Consider the following 24,506-nt stretch of genomic DNA (forward strand, 5'->3'; position numbering starts at 1 on the left):
AATCAGCAAAAGGGAATTAAGACAAAATACTGCAATTTTGGGATAAAATGTGATCAAATTATTTGGCATAGGGAAAGTGTTAAAATATTTCAAGAGATTTCAGATCTGCAATTAACTGCAAACCAAAAGCAAAATGCAACTTCTCTCTCCATTAGTTTAGGTCCTGAGCCAAAGAACTGCTGAGGAGAAAAGTTTTAATAGTATCCCATCCCAGGTGTCAATGAGATTTGCTACTATTTCCAGACTGTTGCTCTGCTCAACTATTAAGGGTATGCTTTGAGTGAAAAAGCTCACATTTCTTTGTCAGAAAATTAAAATACGATGTATAATAATCTCTCAGGAAACCTGTTATTTAATAACACGGTGATTTTTAATTTGTTGTCATTATTTAAAAAAAAAAAAAAATAAAAAAAATTAAGTTGGGTGTACTAGCACCTTAACATTAAAGTGGAAAAGATGACCTAGGCATCAAATGTGCTCCCTATAACTATATTCAGCCACAGGACATGAGTAAAAAACTTAAATGTGCTAAGATATGGAATGGTCACTGAAGCTTTCAAAAGAAAACAGAGCTGTGTTTAGATCATATGAGTTGCCCAGCTGTGTGAGATGCACATAAAAAAGACACTGCTACTGATTTCCCACATCCTGAAACAAGATGTTAGTAATTTACAAATACTTGTTTTTCAGTATTTTAGTTCCATATAAGAGTAGAAGGTTAATTTTTTACCTGTAATGTACATGTGTAACTGTTGGTTGTCGGTAGCCAAGAATCCAAGTTTGGATGTCTATAGGTTCACCTTTGGGATATGCAATGGTTGTATCTATCACCCACTGGAGGCCTTTCGATTTGCTCTCTACAAATAAAAAGAAACATGGTATTAAAAATAATCAGAAAGTGCATGTCACTCATTTGAAATGTTATTCCATTTTTATATTACTTCATGAGGTATGAGACACAAATAAAACATGACAGCCAAAAATCAAATCCAGGTTTCATTACAGAACACAGGAATACTCTTACAAACCTCCGCTGGACAAAGATTTGACTTTCAGAGTTATTTCTGTTGCTCTTACATATTGTAGCACACCGAATAGAACAAGGTCACTCACTGGGTAAAAGTATAGTCACGTAACATGTTGGCACCAGCATTAGGAGCTTCCCCCCATTCACCAAGAGGAAAACCTCAAAACTAGAAATCCAGCTTTCTTGGTCTGCACTTTAAGCGTATTTACAACTAGGCCTTCGTAAGAGCTCACAGTTGCAGCTCACTGATGAGGCAACAGCCATTCAGACCCCTCAAAGATTCTTAAAAATCTGAGTGATGGCATAAAGAGGAAATACACCGCTTCATGTATTAAAGACAAGAAAGCAACGAATAGGAGATGGTCAGTTCTCACAACAGAGAGGAGACTGCAGTCAAAAGGTGCCAGAAAGACCGACACCAGTGCATGTTCATGTGCTGCTCGGCAAATTTAAAAACTGAAAAAAGGACCAAAGGAGGTGAAAATACTTGCTATGAAGATTATTCAGGAGAGTCAAATTTAAACCTGAACATAGGTTACTACCAGCAACAGTCAAGGTCAGATATCAGCCTAGCTGTGACCCCTCTTCTGGCACGTCTTCAGTTCACAGGTTTGCAAAGAGGGAGAGCAGCAGACCTGGAAAGCAAACCAGGAAGGAGGGGCATGTTGCCAAGATGGCACTTTGAGTTTAGCTTGTCAATTTTGTACCTCTTCTGTGGGAAGTGGAGCTGCCTTCTATCTGAGGTTATGTTGTGTTCAGACTAGTATACGAATATGCTTACTTAATGCTTAATACACTAGAATAGTAATATGCTTACATCATACCCAACAATATCTTAAAGCATTTAAAAAGCTGACTATTAAAAACAGCCACCTGTTGGCAAAAGCATGTAAGACGTGTTAGGTCTTAGTACAAAGTACAAGACACTTCGAGCCCGAGATAGCTATGAAAGAAATATGACAGAGGTGGACTAAACCACCGTCAGCATGAAAAATGTGCACAGGGAGACTGTTCACCATCTTTCTCAACACAAGAACAGACATATTCAAAATTAAGCCAAGAAGGAAAGTTTTCAAAGCAAACAGAGAGAAATGATTCTCCGTGCAGAGGGGAATTAAACTGTGGGGAACTCCTTGCTGAAGGATGTCAGGGATGCCGAGAGTTAGGTTCAAGAGGAAATTGGACCAGTACATAGAAGAAATCGATTGGAGGGCTAACTGAACAGGCCCCATCTGGCCTGGAAACAGTCAGAAGCTAGGAGAGTGTGCAGGAGAAGTATGACGCATGTTTAAGGTGTTCACACTTTTCCTCTGATACCCGCTTGGAGTCATGGACAAGACGTTGGGCCAGACAGACGTTTGGTCTTACCCAGAATAGCTACTCAAATTTTACAGAAGAGCTACCACGCACATGAAGAAATCTGCAACACACAATCTGAGGCGCACTCTAAAAGCCACAGTTATTAACATCAACTAGTCCATACCTGCAAGGACTGACTCGCAAGTTTCTACCTGCATTTCACTTCATTTAATTTGCATCTAATTTCACTAAGTGTGAGAAGACAATTACAGCAATGCTATCACATATATCTATCAATTATTTTAACAACCAGCTACTGTTTTCATGGTGTCTACTCAGCAATGGAGGTGTACTGCTGCATTACAAACGCACATACCCTACCTGAATAAGGCTAGACAGTATTTCCTAATAATTAGGTTATGAGTTACTGGTAGCATGCAACATGCTACTCCAAAATTTGACCAAGGACAAGCTAAACAGGTCAAGCTGACACATCCCATGCCGCCTTCTGGAAATACAGTATTTTAAACCTCTGATAGACATATGAAATGAGAACACAAGCTCCCATTAGAGGCTCTGGGCTTGCCAGCATCATGACAGAGTGCTTGTCAAAACTCTCTTAAGAAAAGCACTAACTAGAGTCCTTAATTTTAAAAGTAGCAATGTATTAGAGAAAAGCCAATAAGAAATTAATAGTAAATCCACAAGTATTCATTTAGAAATGGATTTTGGAACAAAGCCATTCAATTTATTACTTTCCCAGATGTAAAGTAAGAATGGATAAAGACAAGTAAATTGTCTAAGTGAGTAAGCAACAAAGATCATTAATTGCAATTAAAAATTGCCAGACGAATAAGGGCACATTATCTTATTATTTACAGTAAAATGTTTTAAAATAATTTATTAAATATTTAGCTAGTATTTCAAACTGTTCTTTCAGTGGATAATGGTTCAAACTTCACTATGGGAAGACTCCTGCAGTCCTCTTCTGAGCTGATTTCCTACCTTCTCCTTTTGTGGAGGAAAGCTGCTGCATGGATTCCTTACACCAGCTACAAACTGGCCTCTAGCCCCTTCCAGGGCAGGCTGGGGAGAAAAACTCGTCTCGAGAGCCCATCAGGAACCACAGGTTGGGGTGGGGTGGTGTAATTCTGAAGGTAAGGTCAGCCTCCTTAGACCCTCCTTTAGAGCAAGCAGGTCTCAGTGCAGCCACCTCCACGTGCAGTTACCAAGACATACTATCAAATCACAAAGGCACATTTCTGCATGCTCTGGTTTAAAATAAGCCTTACGCAATCTTCCAAGATCTCACACTGACACAAAACCCTAAGTCACCAAGGATTTCATAAAATTAAATTGGAAATAAGTCTTGCTGTCCATTCTGGGGGGTTATATTGTGTTGTGCCCTGCTCATGATCGTATTTATATTAAAGCCACGAAGCTCTGAAGTCTGAAGCTGAAAAAGAAACAGACAACTGTGCACAACACAAAGGGGTAGGGCCTTAATATCTCCAAGGATGCTGCTTTCAGGCCTAAGCAGACCTCTGAACAAGAATAAACCCTATTTTTTAAATGGAGCACACTAACAGTAACTCAGTACAGAAAGATTGCCACATTAGTTGTAATATGGTGTGAAATCTCTGGTCTGGCATTCGTAGCCGAAAAAAAAGGGAGTTGCATGTATCTGTTCAGGAGCGACTCTTGCCAAGTTTGGCTTGGCCAACACAGCCACAGATGCTTCTGACAGCCAAACTCTTCTGAACTTTCTACCTACCATTAAAAAGACACCTTCATTTCTAGAACCTGACTGAACAGCCTAGCTGCCAGCGACTTCAGCAGAAGAAACTGCTGCAGAAGCCAAATTTAAGCTGATCTCTCTGAGGACTAGTTTTTCTTCTGTGGTATCAGAGTGCTTGCCACTTTCAGCACAGGTGGAGGGTTTTGATTTCTCAAATTGCCTCAAAATGTTAGCAGTCTGGTTCTTTTTAAATAGTACATAAATGTCCAAAGCAGGCCTGCAGGCATCTGTCCTACAGAGTTGGATCCAAACCACATAGTAATAATGTATGAATGGTACATAATTGTCTTATGAGCATTAGGACAAGGCTGAACAACCACATGGAACAGTAGCTTTCTGGCCTAGACAAAAACAACAACAAACACAACAGTAAAATTTCAAGTCTCATAACTTGTTCATTTTGGTTTTTTGCTTTCTAAATCACTAGCAGAGGCAAATCTTCATAACTATTTTTTTCTTATTTTTGTTCTAGCTGTGGATTCAGTGATAGCAAGTTGCTTCATACTTAGTCACGAAGCAACACGCAGTGCTCCGTCACCCTCTATGATCCTCTCACAGCAGATACTTGACTGTCCACAATCACAAATTTAGTGGGGTTCGGAGCTTCTCTTTGTCCCCTCTGTGTCCTCTCTGGAGTTACCCTCAATGCTAAAAGCTGGAATTGACTACGTGTAGGACTCTGCAAACCTGCCAGCAGACCATTAGTGTTTACCACTGAGAAAAAGAGCAAGTTCTAAAGTCAGGTTTCAGCAGGAAACATCACCTCCAGCCAAGCTCTGGATGGTGTGATACTGCTGGATTGCATCCGGAGTGGAAAAGAACGCACCAGCCAGGCATGAACCTGGAGACTGCAGCTTCCACTTGAAAAAGAAAGTATTTACTAGCATTCAGGTGTGGTTTCCTGAACACTTACATCACTCTGAACGTGCTTAAGTTTAGCATAGCGATGTATAGCAATGTGTTCTTGTAACTGGCTGCTTGTCCTCTACTTGTCCTTGTGTGATCAACTGGACCACTGACTTTAAAATTAACTCTTTTCCCAAAGATTAGCTCTCAGATTGACCATCGTACTCATTATCCCAAGATCTCTCTGTAACAAATCACCTGGAACAAAACAAGAAGCTCCCTTTCCAGGATCAAAAAGGCCTTCCAACATGTTATTCAAGTCACATTCCTCATATAACAGTGAATCAAAAAGTTTGATTAAAAAAATCAATTACGAAGTCCAGTGGCCAGCTCTGCAGAAGGGAAAATTGAATTTCTCTGAGAAAAAGCATCAGAACTGAATGTACTGTGCTGCATTTGGAAACAGTAAGATAAGATTTCAATATGGCTCTAAGCAAGCTCACAGCAACCTCTTATCAGACAAAAAATTGCTGCATGGTAAAATAAAGCAGAATTAAAAAAAAACATCCTAGAGCAAGGTTGATCAAAAACAGGCTCTGGAATGCGTATCTTCAGTGGACAATTGCTTCAAACTCCTTTGAATTGCCAGCTGTTTACCACTTAGAACATTTTGCTATTCCTAAAGCTCACAAGAAGATCAATTCTTATTAACTGAACAAACATTGTACTTGCAACTATGTCAAAGACTAAGCGTTCTGTTAAAAAATTAAACAAACAAAACAAAAACCATAAAATACACACACATACACACACACCCCCCCGACCCTACAGGGATGATGATGGCTATGCAACAAGTGTTTTTATGCTGCCCATATTTCTTTTCTGCACTAAAACCTTCTCTGGGAATGCAGGGTTGGCAACAGCACTGTGTTTGGGGGGCACAGCACATCTGCGCAGAGGGACGCTGTCATCAGATACCAGAATTAACTTGCACCATCTTTTTCAGCGACAGACACCACTTAACTACGTTGTCTGTACTTTCTAGCTTCAAAAGCACTCAAGCCATCAAGTGACAGTACTACCTTTCCTATATATATTCCTAAATAAATAGAAGGATGGAAACAAAATTGTACAATTTAGTTAAAATTAAACAAGCGTCTCGAAAGGCAACAAAACTGCTTTAGTCATCTAATTTAGTGTTTACCAGCAGTAAGTTAAATTTCACCCCAATGAAGGCTAGTACTTGGGACTTTAAATATGAAATAAGGCTTGGAAAACTGTTAGGAGAAGGAAATTAAAAAAATAGAGGCTGCTTGCCTTGGAAAAGCAATCAATAAAGATCTGATCTTGAAGGTCTCTTCCAACCAAAACTGTTCTATGATTCCATGATCACTTTAAGTACAAGAAAAATCACATCGTATTTATCGTCTAGCTCAGGAACATTTGTTATTCCTGTCACTTTTCAGAGGAGGAATCAGGTAACAAACTGTGGAAAATTCATAACTAGAACAAAAATAAACTGAAAAGGGGATTGGATATTAAGAATACTAGTACCACAGTTAAGGCTAATGAAATTTTGGGGAGGCTACTGAGCCTTGCACTTCACAACATAAACCCACCTCTACCAAAGCGATGACAGAAATCAAATTAGAGACCTTACAGAAGAAGGACAGATGATGTAGCATTTAGCTGTGCACAATTCTTGAACTACTATTTGAAGGCTGTAACCCCAGTGACATTTGACATGCAAAAGCAAGCTAGTGGGCTGGGGAGCGGGGAGGTGACCGGACGAAACCACTGTATGCAACTCGGTTTGTACCAAATTAGGGTGCAGCGTAGCAGTACATTAAGAATGAACCATCTCTTATTATAGTTGCTTTTGTAGTCCTGTCTTCTTTCACCCAGTACTATACCCCATTCCAGCTGAGAAAGTAGAATGGTATAAAATCTACAATGGTATAAAAGCTACCAGGGTAATTTTAAATTAATTAAGTACTAATAAAATGACAGCACTCAAGAACACCGCAACTGTGTATCATGACCCATCACAACACAGCTACCCAGGAAACTCCACAGGGAGGGGATGTAATTTTTGATGAGGAGGAGTTACTCTTAATCTATACACCAATATAACTAAAATCAGGTGTGGGAGGGAAGTGAACCCCCATCATTATCAGCAAAGCTTGGCGGTAACAAAAAGATTGAGAGAATGACAAATAACGGAGAGGAAAGTTTATTAGAGTACACCGAATAGTCTGGTAACCCAGGACACCAGGAACATTGTTAAATAAGACAGCACAGAGCACAAAAAGCAGGGTGCAGAGGAAAAATGTTTTCAGTGAACCATGAAGTTCAAGTGTGATGTTACTGACACACGAGCCACTTCCCAAGGAAAGGAGTACAGTAATAATGTACAAAAAGTTTAGATGCAATCTCTGTGCAAGACACTGGAGAAACCTTTACTGTACACACTGTGTCTAGTTCTAGCATCCACAACTCAACAATGGTAACCCAAAGAGGGTACAGGCAAGTTTGATTTCACTGAGCCATGTTTCTTCATGTGGTAAAAAAGAAAAAAAACACAGGAAAGAGAAGAGATAAAAAGTAAAGACGGCTGCTAACTTGTTAGGCTTCTAACTTTAGAATATAACCTTGTCCATTTATACAATTATATCTCATTTAGCTGAACAAACATTCTTCAAAAATTTTCTGAAGTGGCAAGAGTACAGTAAAAGCATTTGGAAGGCAGAAGATTAGACAAAGAGTCTTTTCTACAAGATACAGATCAAGAATGCTCTTCCCTAGCATATAAAATTTACTTTCACTTCTTTTTTTCATCCCTTTCATTATGTTTTCATGTCCATTACTCTGAAAGAATGACAGCTAAATCCACACATTTCTTCCCTATTTTTGTCACTTATCTTTCCTTCTGTCTTTTGAGTAGGATGGACAGATTTGGTTCCATTGTATTTCTGAGACAATTCCTTTATTTCAGTACCCAGTTAGGTCAACTACTACCAAATGCTCATTTCTCCACAGTCTGAATCATAGTGCTCAAAAAAACCCCCAGGTTTGATGTTCAGCTAAGTTGATAGCAATCTAAGAGTATGAAAATACAAAATTGGTATTTGACAAGTGCTTTTGGCCCCCTTCCAGAACTAGATGGCATGTAATTCACCTTTGGAGAACTTCTTGCTTTTCATGCCTTTTTGCCTTTGAGACGGGAATAAATAGGACAGGAACAGGCCAAACTTTTCTCCTTAAAAAACCCCCACCTTTTAACAAGGACTAGGGTATTCCATTTCTCTTTTAAATCTACAATCTTCTAAGGCTTTCTTCAGCCTTTCTTTTCTGAATGTAGCCTGAAAGAAAATATTTTGATGCATTCCACAGCTTGATTTTCAGTATGTTTAAAATCTTCCCTCCATTCCTGCAAGAACATAATTTCCCTTCATTTCCTATGTTGACAAGATTAACATCAAAATGAAAAATCTGGAAGCAATTTCTGTATGAGGCTTCCTGCTAACCCTGAAATTTGAACTTCAGCACAGAAAAAATCCAAAGTCATCTGCATGTGCGGCTTCATTAGGATGGATCTTTGGTTCAACTGCTAAACGATTATAATAATTTGGCTATGGCGATACCAACACCACCCATCAATAAGAAACCATCACAACCCCCCAATCCATTTTTTCTATAGTAAGTAACAGAAATCTGCAACTAGGTTAAGATCTAACCCCACTCTCTGAGAGTGCCAAGAAGTTAATTTTAAAAATTGAGAGACTAAAAACACCAAGTCCCATAACTACAGGCATTATTTATACCCCAGCTATACTCTCCACTACAGCCCAGGCATCCAAGAGCAATAATGCTGCAGGAATATTCCTATTCCCTTGTAACTCTTCTAACATAAGACAGCCAAAACAATCCTTCAAATCTAGTCATCAGTGACAGTTAACTCCAGTAACAAAGGGGACAGTCATCATAAAGATCTGTAGAGAACAGAAAAACTTGAACTCAAAAGAAAATAGTTCAAGAAGAGGAATGAAGTATACAGTACTCGATGCAAAGCAATTTTTAAAGCCAGGAATAAAAATTAGATCATATTTTGCATATTCCAGAAATATTTCTACTATAGCGCCATAGTACCACAAACCAGTACAAACCATCAGTTGTGCTGAAAGAAGCAACTCTCCTCCTTGCCCACTCCAGGTGCTCATTCCAGTATCTGCTCTACCCATCACATGTACCAAGATAAACATTCACACAGCCACACTGTAGACTAAATCAAAACTAAGGTCTTCTTTTTTTGTGTGTCTCAACATAAAAAATAAACTTAGCGGAATGAAAAACAAATATGAAAATGTTTATATAAATATGATGCCACATTACGGATGTATTTGACATTTAAAGAGATCAATTCAAAACAAAATGTTATGCTTAATTCAAATCTTGGACATTGAATTTGCTTTTTATCTACAAGAGCGAAGTGGTCTTTACCTTTCATCACAGCGTCTCTACCTGATGGAGTTCCATTTTCTTGTGGCGCTACAAGCGTTTTCAGAATCACTTGAGTTGCCCCAAGTCTCGGCAGCGTCACATGTTTAAGAAATGGCAAATTGTTTTTCTTGGCAAATGCCTGGCTTGTTTCTCTCCTTTTCCTAAGAAAGCCACCCTCAGGAAATAAAACAATCCACTTCCGATTACGGCTCCTGTAATATTTTTCTAGATGCTCCTTGAGTAACACAAGCTGCTGGTCACGGTGTTCTCTTCCCTATAAGGATAAAACATTATCTAAATAAAATGTATGCTTAAAAGACGTAACATTAAAACAGATATTATTACACTTCTGCAATTTCTCTCTGTTTTCAGAGATACAAATAAGCCTCTATGACAACACAAAACAACGTCCCCAGAGTACCCACTGGTGGCTGAGTTAATGCCACTTTACAAAAAGGCTGAAAGAACAGCCCTTGAAATTGAGGATGAAGCTCCTGATTTGAAGACTACTCTGCAAGAGCTATGTCCAGACTGTAAATGGGAACTCCACATAACACAAGGATGTATCTACAGAATTCCCTAGTTGTTACTGGGCCCCAAGTCGAATTTGCTTAAACCAAATTCTGCAAAGACAATCTAGTGGTCACGCTATAATTTTGAGGTCCATGTACCATCAGTAATTTCTGATGATATCTATACATATATATCTTCTATGCACCTCTCCCCACATCCCATATTAGAATAGCAGAGGTACCAGAAGACACAGTCGGACCTCGAGACCAGGCTTGAGTTCAGTTACCACAGCAGAACCACACATTTCTCCCAAACCTTCACTGCTTGAATGCTAAGTCTCAACTGAAATCAGCACACTGATGGAAACACTTATTGTTTAGGGAGGGGAGGGAGGGGAGCGGGGGGAAGCACCGGGTTGTGATGTTTGCAGGTTTTCTTCCTCTAAGAGAAACTGTTGAGTAGGAAGCGATTTTATTTGTGTGAACTTAAAGAAAGCCTACAACAATAAAAATGAGATGCCCTTGCCAACAACATATTGTATGACACCAGCTTCTAGTTTGATAATCACCTGTATGCAGGATATAGCCAGGTGATAATTAAATCTGAAGACCAAGGGGAGGAGGAAAAAAAACACCAAGCCTTATTCATTTCTCCTCTTTGATGCATTAGCACGGCTTTTTCACTTAACACAGTATGATTTGTCCTTAATTACTGTAGAATTATCTTCAATATCTTCAACAACAATCTTTTTTCTTCCCACTTCCACATAGAGCAAGAGCAAGCTACCCAAATTTTCACAGGAATTAATTTACATCAATTATCATTTCTGAGTGCTCCAAAGTGACTTTGCCAAATCACTCCAAAGACACAGGAGTCCAAAGTTTAAGCTTCCCTCAGCAGAGGTGATTTTAATTCTCTGAACTGTCAACAAAACTACCATAAACCTCCCACTCTTTGGTGGTTGGGGTTTTTTGGCAGGGAAGAGGGAAAGAGAGGGTCTGAGTGGCAGACAAGAAGAAGCAGTATTTTATTGTAGACAAGTTTTGTGAAAGTGTTTCTCTTCGACTTTGAAATCCCATTATTGCAATTCCTTCCAACTTATCTCATGAAAAGGAAGGAAAAAGCTCTGCCCGCTACTAATGAAATTAAAGAGGAATATAAAAGTTCCTCAGTTAAAACTGCCCTTTCCCACCAGACAACAGGGCTCCACGATAGCACAGTAGTTAGAAAAAGTATCAGTGAAAGCTTTTCACACATTAGATATTAGAACTCTTCAAAACCTAAATAAACCTAATGAATACGACTGGTGGATAAATTGCTGTTTAGCAAATACTGTGAGGTTTAAGATGCTGCTGTGACACACAAAAAATTACAGGACTAATGGGAAAGAGAAAAGTGTTTAAAAGCAACCATGACTAGTGGAATATTGAAGAGTCTTGGAAGATAAAATGCAACTAACATACTGTCCAGAAAGAAGAGAAAGTCAGCCATACAGAAGCAGAAGCAGCTCCTTAATACAACCAATTCCTGACAACCACAGCTAGTTGATCACCATCACAGGGACTGGGCTCAGCCTTCTTTTCTTTAAAGGAAAGAAAACGGCTAGCAGCAGACTGCTGACAAATTCTTTAGGATGCCTGCGTCACCGATACAGCAAGTTACAGACAGTCTTTGTTCCCAGTAAACTTTTCAACGAGAGAAAAGACTAGTCAACTTCTAGCAGACCTCAGAAGCATTCCTAAAACTGCCATTGGTGCTGCTCATGAAAATGAAGCTAATGTACACGTTTAACAAACAGGATTTATTGTACTTTGATCAAATCACACGTTTGGTGGATGAAAAGCTGGGCGTGAGCCAGCAGTGTGCGCTCACAGCCCAGAAAGCCAATCGCATCCTGGGCTGCATCAAGAGAACTGTGGCCAGCAGGTTGAGGGAGGGGATTCTGCCCCTCTACTCATGAGACCCCACCTGGAGTACTGTGTCCAGCTATGGAGCCCCCAACACAAGAAAGACAAGGAGCTGTTGGAGCGAGTCCAGAGGACGGCTACTAAGATGGTCAGAAGGTTGGAACACCTTTCCTATGAGGACAGGCTGAGAGAGCTGGGGTTGTCGAGCTTGGAGAAGAGAAGGCTCCAGGGAGACCTTACAACGGCCTGCCAGTGCTTAAAGGGAGCCTAGAAGAAGGTTGGGGAGGGACTTTTTAGGAGGGCCTGCAGTGACAGGAGGAGGGGTAATGGCTGGAAGCGGGCAGGTTTAGACTAGGTTCAAGGAAGAAGTTCTTCACCCTGAGGGTAGTGAGACACTGGAACAGGTTGTCTAAGGAAGTTGTGGATGCTCCATCCCTGGCAGTGTTCAAGGCCAGGCTGGATGGAGCTTTGAGCAACCTGGTCTAGTGGGAGGTGTCCCTGCCATGGCAGGGGGTTGGAGCTAGATGACCTTTGAGGTCCCTTCCAACCCTTCTGTGATTCTACGATCATTTGCTCATCCAAATATTACTAGGGCCTTTCTATAGTTAGGCAAAGGATCATTACTCACTCACCTTAAGCAGTTTTGCTACACTCAAAGGCTAATTAACTGCCAAGAAACATTTTATTTTCAGTTGGTTTATATTTAGATTCACAATGACATAATTTTATTTATGATGTTGCATCTCTCAGCCACTTTACAAAAATGAGGAAAAGCCGTAGTTTTGCAGCTCAGCAATGGCTTGGGTTTGTAACTGGAATTGCAATACCACATTCAGAAGTTACAATTAAGCAGCTGACAGACGTGTGTACCTCAAAACGTGTATCTTGTGAATTTTAACTACGGAAATAAATTTATATTTTACAAAGTGTCAAACCCTGTTCCACTGCATGCTCTCACAGTACACAGTTGTGTATCTCTAGAGACCTTTATTTTATTATCTAATTTTGCCTGAGGTTTTCTAACCATGTTTCTAGTCTTCGTGAGAAAATTTACTTTAGCTGTGTAAAGCTGTGATTAAGTATTTCTTTATTTCATTCTGAGTAAATTAGCTTCTCCTTCTCTGTAAAGTGAAAATTCATTAATTCTCTCTGGCTGCCCATATATGTCAAGTCCAGACAAATAAAAACAAGTAGAGGAAAGAAATGCGTATGCTGGATGTCGCAGTTCACATAACTGGCAGCAGGTTCATGCTTATCATTGTACTACTAAGTTTCTACTTAGAAGTAGTGCAGTTTGATCAATAGCTACCAAACAACAACAAACCCCCCAAATTGTAAGAAATAATCTCAGGTTTTCACTCTTTTGAGTGCTAGGCTCAACACACATTCTTTTCTGATGCTCAAACAATAATTAACCTTCAACAGTCAATTAATTACTACTTATGCAGGTCCATCACCACTTTAAACTCGTCTACTACCATGTCACCATCAAAAGGGATGGTCCTGCCTTTCGTTATCTGAAACTCTGGCAGTCAGAACAGTGACCTAACCAGACTCACTGCACAGCTTCAAGGTCACTAAGGAAAGAAGAGAGGCACCAACAATGGGCAGTCAGAAGCAGCGACAAAAAGGACTGCCCATGTACTTTGCTTGTACACCTCTCTCATAAAAGGCTCCCACCATAATTTGGTTCTGTAAACATTTGTGTCCAGGCAAATAACAAAAGAAGCGCGGAAAAAAAGTGGTTTCAGAACAAAGCCCTACCCAAGTACACACATTACAGCCCAGTTACTTCATCCTGCAAACTATTCAGAAGGTAACGACTAAGTCCCACAACACCACAATGTTCCAAATATAAGGATAAATCAAAGGACATGTTTCCATTTACCTGTCTTATAAAGAAGTCTCCATGGATTAGAGACACAATGCCAAAGTTTGTATACTTAAAAATATGATCCATCAGCCACATCATCTGACGGACAACCTGAAAAGTTAAAAAAAAAGTTTAGTAAATACCAAGTGAGGAGAACTATGTATATACTGGTCACATTCTTGTCACCCTCTCATAGCAATAAAACTAGCAAATATGAAGTAATTTATGCCCCAAAGTATAAAGCAGCACAGGTGCCACGCTTCTCCCTCAAGAACAGAACTAAATAGCCTTTTGTAATAGAATATACAGTAGAATATACAGCCTTTTTGTAATAGAACATACAGTTCTACACTGTTAGCCATATGCTAGAGTAATTTCTACTTCATCTTTTCACATAGATAACATAATGCTTCTTATTGACATACCACCATGATTTTAATCCAGTTGCAAACTAAAACCATTGCACAAAACAACACAGATCTGTATCTGAAATCTCCAACCATTTTATGTCTACCACAAAAACATGTTTCCTTACATTTTTTTTGTATCTGGCGATTTTGGGGATGAGATCATGCTGTTCTTGTGCTTCTGATGTGCACATGCTCAATATATGTTCACTCTATCTTTGAACAACAGCATTCACTGAGACCTATGTACAGCCCACATGCCATTACCCATTTCTATCATGGCAGAGCAGCCACATGCATCCCTGAGAATTTCGTTAAGTCACACTCCTTGTCCTGGCCAACAAGCACAGTGAGAAGGCCAAAATAGAGGTTGAGCCATCAGATGCACTTTGACCATCACTTCTTACAGGACAGTGAAGGCAGATACTATACCTGGCTCGTTCAGTCCTTTGAGATTTAAAATAGAAAAATTACTTCAGAAGAGGTAAATAACAGAAGGGAAAAGCTTCTTCTCTGACAACATCTTCCCCTCTATAGCTCCTACATGTATGTTTTTTAGAGGGGTAGGAATTGGCTCTTCAAAACTGGAAAATACAGTGTCTCTCTTACATGCTCTCAATCATATACAAGGCTAGCTGCCTTTACTCTTCCCCATCTTATAAGGCCACATCAAGATTGATTCAAGTTCAGTGAAACCTGAAGTCATGTAACGTAGTGTTCTTCCATTTATCACTATCAAAAAAGCCTATGGAGAACCACAACATTTCTCTGGTGGTCAGAAGACCATTTTTCGAATCTTAAACAGGCACCTTCTGCTTGGCATCTTTAATTTGTCCAAGATACATAATTTGACAAAAAGACAGAACTAAAGCAGTCTAAGAAACAAAGATTTCCTCTAGAAAATACAATGTATTGTTCATGTATTAGTTGATTACATCTACTGCTGAAGTGCTCTCTACGCTTCTCTCCGAACACCAGAGGCTTGTATAGTAACAGAAATACTCAGAATCCCACATTCACTCCTTCAACAATACTTCTACCTAAATAGTTTGATACAGTGAAAGATGATGGCTTTTACCTGTTTTCACATTTTCACATGTCTACATGGAATTTGTAGAAAGAAGCAGATCACATGTCATGCAGGAATTCTGTTTTGTAAAAACAGCTCGATAATTTGCAATTTGTATCTAGAATTGCCTGTATCAGTAAGCCTTTCTTCCAAAGAAAACGAATTATCTCTTGGAGTGCTCTGATTACCTATTCTCCCTTTTGACCACAGAAGCTATAAATGAATTCTGGGTTGTATATTTGGAAGAAGATAACTGTCACACACCCTGTTTCTTTTACTTATCCTTAAACAACTGTGGCCAGATGCTCAGCAAAGGGAAGTTTTTACACACGGGCAAGAACATACCTGCCAAAGAATGCTACTTTATTGCCTTAGACACATATCTGATCTCCCAGTGAAACCCGAATGTCACATTTAGAAGCTAGCAATCCTTGCCTAAGACAACATTAAGAACACCTCAGCTTTTATGTTTTTTTAATACTAGCAAACTTTCTACTCGAAAATCTTGGATAATGCAAGAGTACCTGTTTGTGGACCCTCCAGCATCACTGAAAGTGGAAAAGGAAACCACGTCCAAGAGAAAAGGACAGCTCTCAAAGATACAAAAGGTTTTGCTTTGGAAACAAGCAGCCATTTCCTCTCTGCGACATGCTAGTATCCTTTCCTGTCTCCCAGCAGTATTTCTTAGACTTCATCCAAGGGAACAAAGACATACTATGTATTTGCAAGTGATAAAAGAAAAATTAGTTCCTAGATATAACTCCCCACTTGAGACTAATATTGGTGAAATGGTTTCTCATACAGCTATCCCCGGGTCTGTGTTAAAGAAAAGAGAGGATCTTCAAGCAAAAAATTCTTCTCCGCAGAGATTCACATTCTTTCAATTTCAGTAAATTAGAAAACGGGGCGGGGGGGGGGGGGGGGGGGGAGGGAATAAAGAAAAGGTGTGCCCTAAGGACAAGAGTTAAAAAAAGCATCACCGAGAAGTGTTCTTGCTCTTCAAGGCACAACAATATCACCAGTTCATGCCCCTGCACCAGTCCAAAAACGACAGGCTGGTGTAGGGAACCATATCCTCTGATAAAAACACCACCAAAATCCCACTGATGGTGACTTAGCCTGCAGCAGTATCCACATGACTGTCAGTGTTCATCTACTACTTTGGCATTTTGACAATTATTGTTCTATTATACCAAGCAGAAGTTAAACCAACATAACCTATTCTGCTGGAGGACATAAGCAAGCCTAATAACCTGCTTCCCTGAAAAGAAAAGGCTTGTGTCTTTTGAGAAGTCAACACTGGTCCCTAAATGTTCTGCAGCAATCCTGGAGGAGGAACTCTAGCCCAGCAACGCTAGTGCTTCTCTCCTCCCATAACACTTTTTATTGTCCTTTTATTTAGATGATGGTAGGTTTGTCCTGAAAGTTGATCATTGCTCTTCAGAGTCTGAAGTCCATCTCACCACGTTTTAGGTGACACGGAGCTTCCAACTAGCATCTCCGGGCTTCCTCAGTCATTTTGAGAAGGAGTGATGTAATTCTGTCAAAGATCAGTGTGTATAACATATGAGTTATAACCAAGACAAAACATACAGGGCAGTTTGCTGCAAGTGGGCTACAAAGAGGCAAACTCCAGAGCTCAGTGATTACAAATCTGACTATAAGCCTAGGCAGTAGTAAGAAGAATAAAGAGGAAATATTTTTAGGTATGAATTACTGAATATATACACACACTCTAAAGCATAAAATAAAAAAGAGGAGTTCAAAGAATAAGACACAATTATATTGTTTGCAATCAAAAGGCAAACTAGATTAATGGGTATTCATTCTTTTCTGCTACCAAGGACAGAAGAGAGGGAGGACACTGCAAGATAATTGGTGGTGGCTCTTCCATTTAGTAAGCTCATGAACAAAACAACGTTTATCAGATGAGTCTCTTATCACTTGTATTTCAAGGAGATTTAAGCAAAGACATTCAGAAGCGTTTTGAGCAGAGACACAGTTGTTTATGGATTGAAAGAATTTTTGGATGCTGTTTAGGTCCTTTTTGCTTCATACTTCTTGCGTAAATAAGTTCAGAATGTATAAAAAGCTTATAAAAAAATTTAGGTACCTTCTATTCACAGGCCCACTTTCATTTCACTCTACATAGATCTCATAACAAAGCAACCTGAATAGACTGACTTTCATCTTTCAAGTGCCTCTAACTTAACAATGAAACTGGGAACACATGGCTTGAAACTTGCACTCAAACAGCTGCAAGCTCTACTTTTTCTCTCCACTGCACCCTTCCTGGCACTGCCTTTTTTTTTTTTCCCCAGAAAAAAAAAATAGCCACATTTATCAGTTCTAATCCAGTCACAGAAAGCAGTAATAGCAGCGTTTTAATCTACTTCTCTCTGTTAAACTCACAACCTTTAATGTTTGTGAGACCTCAACTAACTTACTAAGTTTTAACACTTTACTTTCTACAAATTGGAACAATTCCTTAAACTACATAAACTTAATGCTGATTCAGCTGAAATCTTGCTCTGTGTAGCTTGTCTTATGGCAACGTGTATTAGTCAAACAATACCAGCCCAGTCCTTCCATTAAGATGGTAACTCTTAGATAACTTCCTTAATAAGAGATAGCATTTTCCTTATTCACATAAGTGAATCTGAAAAACAAGAAACATCTTAATACATGTAGTTTTAGCTTACTACTTAGCGAGATTAAATTTGCTTAAAACAGATAGGCTACACTATCATTTATGTATGAATTTCTAAAATACTAGAAAAAAAAAAAAATACCATCACAGTTCCTGACACGGCCCTTAGGAAACTGTCAAGTTGCAAGAACGTTTCAGTATTCTACCTCCCTACACAGGAAACCATAGAATTTTAAATCAAACACTTCTCGTGTCTTAAATTAACATTTTTTAAAAAGCAGCATTAAATTGTAAGTGCTTGCAGATTACATCTGTTTTCAGTCTGTACTGGCTGGCAAAAGCAAGCAAAAGAGAGGCTGCCTTTGGTAAGCTTTTACTTCCCTGTATGCCCTTCTGTGTGAAATGACAGTGAGCCTTTCACCTTCACAAAACACTTTGAGAGCTAAAAAGTGTTGTCTGTGTGGTAAAGTGTTTAGGAATTAGTACAGCTTAACCATCCTCAACAAAATAAAAACAGTTCTTGGAAATTACTATCCTTTTACTAACACGTGAATATCAAGGTTGTGAAGGACTCCACATAAAGTCTAAACTGTATCTAAAGAAAACCGCCTAATCTAAATAGTTGCCTATTGTATAATGATTTATTTTGGACAGGTAGATTTGGGTTTTGTTTTTTTTTCCTCCAGTGGTTTCACAGTCACTCAAAGTAAAGACAATTCTCTTCTGTTCAGAAATATGAAGCATGCTATTTAAAAACATCCAACTCAGCAAGTTCTAACAAGGATAAACTACCCTGATCTTTCTCAATATTTTTAGCCACTTGTACTACTCATGCTATATTTTAAGCATATGTTTGAGCTTGTACTTTTTTTTTATTTCTTTATTAGCTAAAAACATTGAAGCCATACGAGGCTCTGACATGTATATTCCAAGAGCAGTGACTGCAATTATTTAAGGGGAAAAAACAGTGGTTTTAAGCATGTTTTGCTTTTCTGAAAATCCACAAACCTAACAGTTTCCATGGTGAAGATTACTGGCCACCTCAATGTTTTCCTCCCTTTTGAACATCTTCTGCATTCACTGAAACTTACTCTGTCTTGACTGAAACTTTCTAGCTATGGAGTCAAACAGGATAGATATGGCTTAGATTTATGTAAGTATACATGCATGAGTCAATGAAACTTAAAACAGCTGGGACATCAATAGCCAAGATTATATGCAATACATATGCACAGGACTATACCCTCACAGTCACATCTTTATCACAAAATTGTCCTATGAATAATTTTGATGAAGGGAATTAAAGTGTTCTGTCATTCTACTCATTGGGGTACAGTATAGAATACCATATATACCTAACCTTCTCAATTCCAAAAGAAAAGAAAGTAATTAAAAGCACTTTTAAAACACACTCTTCTCTAGGCTACAGTAGAAAGAGACAAATTAGTCTGTTTGATCTTGAGTGGCATTTCCACACCTCCTTTTTTGTGCTTGCTTTGAGTTATTTTAATTTTTTTTTAATCAGCTCTGCTGTCATAAGAGATCTGGGAAAATTTCTAAAAATACGTTACACCACTGGTAGCGGTACAGTGTACACACAATCTATATTAATATATACTAAGAAAAAAGGTGCCAGTTACAAGTTGTGCAGATGCAAGAAAAAGCAGTTGTGGTTTTCCTTGTTCCTTCACTGTATGGTCACAAGAAAGAAGATAACACTAACACAGAGAGCTGATGCATTTTTTTCAGCTTGCTAGGTACGTCTCCTACCCTTTGTAGCCTAATCATGCGTACTCCCTTCCTTCTGATTTGCACATAACTTCAATTTCTTGTTTAGATCCCATACTCCAGTTTCCAATACTTCACTCCTTAGACATGAATTTTCTGAATAGCAATATGTGAAACAATTGCCATTAGTTGCACTTCTCACCAAGAAATGCTTAAGAGTGTGTGAAATAAGAGCTCAAGCAATTTTGACCTTAGCTAGCCAGCTTAGCTTGGACATGCCCTCATAGGGAAGTCACCTGGAGCTTCTAAACTCCTACCAAAATCCCATATACAACTTGCCTCTAACTTTGAGGAAAATTCCATGCTGGAATAAATTCATAACCAAGAAGCTAGACCTATGTTGGTTTGAGTGGCACAAGAGGATGAGGTGAGAGGAAAAAGTCAAGCACATGATTACCTGCAGGGAGATCTGCTTCCCTCTCTGTTAAACTAGACTGCATGCACACTGACTCAGCTCGTATTTGACCTTCTTCAAAGGCAACATTTATGGTCTAAAACCTGCTCCAAGCTACTGGCTCATGTCAAGCCAAATCTAAACAAAAAGCTTCCCGTTCAGGGCCTTGAGATTATTTGGTGGATTAACACACAAAAATCAGTCATCAGTACCGCACACAGATGCAAGCGCACCCAAGGTAACATATGGCATACACAGAAGCTATCCCACTTCCCGGTTTGTGGCCTACCGTGCCTTTATCCTGAAGGCACATCATTAGAGTGCAGACGTCACCCGTTGCTTGATGGTTCACCAGCACCATGGCTTCATCTTCTGATACTGCTTTAACATCATCACCCCATTCCACTACTATTTAAAAAAAAAAAAAAAAAAAAAAAAGGTAAGTTTTACAATGACCACATGGAAATTTTACTACCAACAAAACACAAAACCCAAAGACCCCACACCCATACCATTATAATAAAGAAACCTACATGCTACATGCCAATTTAAATTGGCACATAGCATAAGATAGGCATATTAGCGAGATCATTTTTCCAAGCAGAGGGTATCCAGCCTAGTTTTAAATTGCATGCACAGAATAAGAACAAAACAAAAATACTCTACCAGAACATATGCAGAGATTGATCTTTTTGTGTCATTAAACCATTCTATATTTAGGGTCTCAAAATTACATAAGCTTTTGACCCAGCTTTCAAATTCAACTGTCTCACCTCATTAAGATTAAAAAACCATCATGTTGTCAAAAATGGTTTTTTTTTTCTTTCTTGGTTTTCAAACTTCACAAGTTTGTTTCATTTCTACACTTACTATTATTAAACCACTCCAGTAAAAGCAAAACTGTAGTTGGATCATTAGGTTTAAAATGCTACATTAAACAAACTCAGAGTTCAAAGCTAAACAAGTTAGCTATAGACAAGCAAGTGGGTTCAGAAAATGCTGCTCAGATGACAGAACCTATTAGTCACTATTTTGTGGACCAGAGACCAGATACTTCAGTGGCAAGAATTATGTCAGGAGGAAGCTACAGATGTTGATCATTCAACATTTACACTGACTAGCAAAAATATGCTGAGGTAAGGAAAAGGAGTTAAAATTGCTAGTTCCATCATCACAAACTAACTAAATAGAGAAAGAGAGGACTGCCTCTTCACAGGATGGAAAACTAGAAAAAGTCTGTTGTAAACTAAAGGCCACAATATGTCTAATGCTGTTATTTGGGCAAAGACAGAAGTCAGCAGAGTCTGGCCATCTACAGTGAAAACGATGGTTACTGCGACGCAGGGTAAAGGGAAAGGATGGGCAGGCAGAGTACCTCTACGAAGTCCAAAAGGAGAAGTAAGATGCATTGCCTGTGCATGTAGTTTATCATTATTTTTCTGTATTTGTTCATTATCCTAAATGGTTCTTACTGGCTATTATTTTCATTTCTGACATCAAAGGAAATATTTCACCTTCACTACTGAATCTGCAGTACCGTTATTAACAGGTCTCCAAGGCAGTGAACAACTCTCATCACAGGACAATTAATTACTTGACCATTATCTGCCTTTTAAGCAGTGGTTTAACGGATGCGAAAGCAATAGGCTACATACTGAAGCTAAGAATGCATAGCTTGGAAGCTATGCATGGATTCTTGTCTTTGTCCTTGCAGAAATTAAATTAGCATCACACCTTTGAAAATTACTACTCCCGAATTAGTACTGAACTGAGACTCAAACACAAAATAAAATAAAAAACCTGCTCTATTTGGTCATAAGTAGATAGAAACAAACTAGGGGTATGAAGGTGGGAAGAAGTACTTATTCCATAATGTTCAACATCCCTTCCTTTCCCCAGGCAAGATAAGCACAGATTCTTTCTTATTTTTCTCAACATGAACTTGGAAGATCCCCATTTATGCCCCCCCTCCTCAATTATATGCAAATTCCCTCCGATGTCTTCTCTAACTCCAAGGAACCTGGAAAATGCCTGGATGTGGCAGTCACATTGACCATGCACCTTCCTTAACAAGTATTTTGCATACCTACCCTATGGCAGTACCCCACAAGGCAAGAAACTAAGACAAAACGAGAATTGTTTTACAGGGAAATCAATCAACAGTGTCTTTATTAAGCAGTCAATATACAGCAGTCTTACTGAACTGTGGCTTTCCAAAAGTAATAAAAACTAAGTACAAAATACATTAAGCATCTGCGAAATAAGGTAATTATTTCCAAATAAAACTATTTTATTTTAGAACACTCAGAGGAAAAAAACGATTACTTTACTATAAGTACTTCCCTGGAATATATCAATTTATACTAATAATCATTTCTACTGCAGAGCAGTTTAAAAAGAAACCATTTTTAATCTTCAAAAATGTTTCACAGATCTAACTTTCTGAAGGATTAAAATAAAGTTCATGACTGAAAAAATGTAAGCCATGAGAAGTAGCACACAACTGAAAACAACTGCAGGGAACTTATGAAGCTTAATTTGCTAGGGAAAAAAGTACATTTTTAGCATACTAGGTGATGACTAATGTCTGATTTTCAAACTTTCAGATAGGCCCCAGTCAAAGAAAAACTTTTCCCCAGGGGAAAAAGCTTCTGCTGTTACCTACTCTTGTTGTACACAATACAGGGTAAAAACAGAACCAGCTTACAATGCACTAACAAGTTTCAGCTGAGAAGTAGGAACAAGGTGGGCTCTGTTATCCCACCCCAAATTAAAGGTAAAAAAAAGTTTAATTTAATTCTTTAATTGATTTACTCAATTCATTTTATCTAGCACCTGACCAGACTAATAGCTCAACTTCTGCAGCTCAGCTGACAGGTAGTAAGTTATTAAATCACAGGGATTCAGCTGGACATCCTCTAGTTTCTTTTCCCTCTGTCATTTCTCCTCAGGCAATCAAGCCGTCTCTTGTGCTTAATAACGCTTTATGGTCAATTGATTGACCTGATTATCAGGGAGAAAAGATTCAGTTTGTGCAAGTTCTTCACAGAGCATTTCTGGATCGGAAACAGAACAGCAAACCACAAAACCATGCAGAAAACCCCATGCTGTTACCACAATTTTTTTAAAGAGGAAAAAACCCCTCGAATATTTAGAATCCTACGTTCACAACGTCCGTTTAAACTCAGTGGGGGGAATAAATGTTTGTCTTCAATTTTCTCACCACACCGAAATTTTCAAAAGGAACACCTTTTGCTTTAAGAAATACTTGTGCTATTACATTCCTGCACTGCAGTTGGTAACATTCAAATCAAAACCTCAGCTGCATAGCAGCAGAACCAGGAACACTGCTTTGCTCCACTGTAACAAGACAAAAAACAGTTCAAAGACCAATATTTGTCACTCAAGGGCCTGAAAACCAGCAGACATTCCTCCATGGCTTCCTTCTATTGCCAAGACATTTTTTTAAGGATAACGGTTCTGTGTCCACAGCCTTGCAACAGTTAGATCTCTGCAAATGCAGTTTAACATAGCAATATAACGTGGAGGAAAGAGCAGGAAATCAGTTTAACATGGGAAATTGAAATCATGGTAAACTCGGAACCAAGAAAATCTGGTAATCCTGCTTAGTAACGACATCTTTTACCCACAAGATTGAGACAGAAGTGGCTTAGCTGTAAGAGATACTTCATTTGTGACTCAGTGTTTAAACAAAAGGCTTCTCCAGGAAAAGATGAAGACAAGTTTACTTGCAAATGCATGCACTGCAAAACGGAAAGATTTATCTTTCTTTCATAACAAGAAGTCCAAGATATACACAAGTCTAAAACATCAAGAAAATATTTCATATAATGAACTGCAAACAGAACTTTTTACGAGCTAATCCTCATAGATCTTAGAGAAGAAAACAAAAGCAATAAAAGAGTTTTTTCCACCGTTTTCCTATTACACATGTAAATGTAGCTATTGAGAGTTCGCAGAACACTTGGCTGCTTTGTAATCATGTCCTTAACATAACTGTGTGCACATAAACGATGCTATGAATAAATACTGAAGCATTGTAATTGCAGTATGTCATTAGGCTGGGCAAATGACTACTCAGCTAACTAACAATTCAGTAGATTTATTTTATACTTTTGAATATACCTGGCAAGGCTGGCGGTCTAGTATTCTGCACAACTGCCTAGCAATTAATATGAACTACTTCATTTTGCATACTGCATTTTAAAACTTAAAAAATGTTCTCAAATTTTTGACTGTCGCTTCTTTGTCATAGTTAATAGCTTCACTACAGTGTGTGTCTTAATAATTGGCATAAATTTTATTGACATCTTAACAAGTTAAGTTCTAATGAATACCTGGGGTTATTATTTCAATATATATTGACATTTAACTCTTCATTTCTCCACTGAACTGGAAAGCAAAAAAAAAAAAA

At 38.6% G+C, this 24,506-nt stretch overlaps 1 protein-coding gene across 1 annotated transcript in view; it reads right to left on the reverse strand.

Moving 5' to 3' along the window:
• Positions 1-24,506, reverse strand: part of LPGAT1 (lysophosphatidylglycerol acyltransferase 1) — a 60,744-nt gene that overhangs the window by 13,764 nt on the left and 22,474 nt on the right. The window contains exons 3-6 of the mRNA XM_086461872.1: positions 20,361-20,479; positions 13,779-13,874; positions 9,471-9,744; positions 731-857 (exon numbers count right to left, since the gene is read on the reverse strand). Of these exons, the coding sequence (XP_086317998.1) occupies positions 731-857; positions 9,471-9,744; positions 13,779-13,874; positions 20,361-20,479 (616 nt within the window). The remainder of the gene's footprint in view (positions 1-730; positions 858-9,470; positions 9,745-13,778; positions 13,875-20,360; positions 20,480-24,506) is intronic.

This window comes from Leptosomus discolor, chromosome 2 (assembly GCF_034619465.1).
Source record: "Leptosomus discolor isolate bLepDis1 chromosome 2, bLepDis1.hap2, whole genome shotgun sequence".
NCBI classification, from domain to species: domain Eukaryota; kingdom Metazoa; phylum Chordata; class Aves; order Leptosomiformes; family Leptosomidae; genus Leptosomus; species Leptosomus discolor.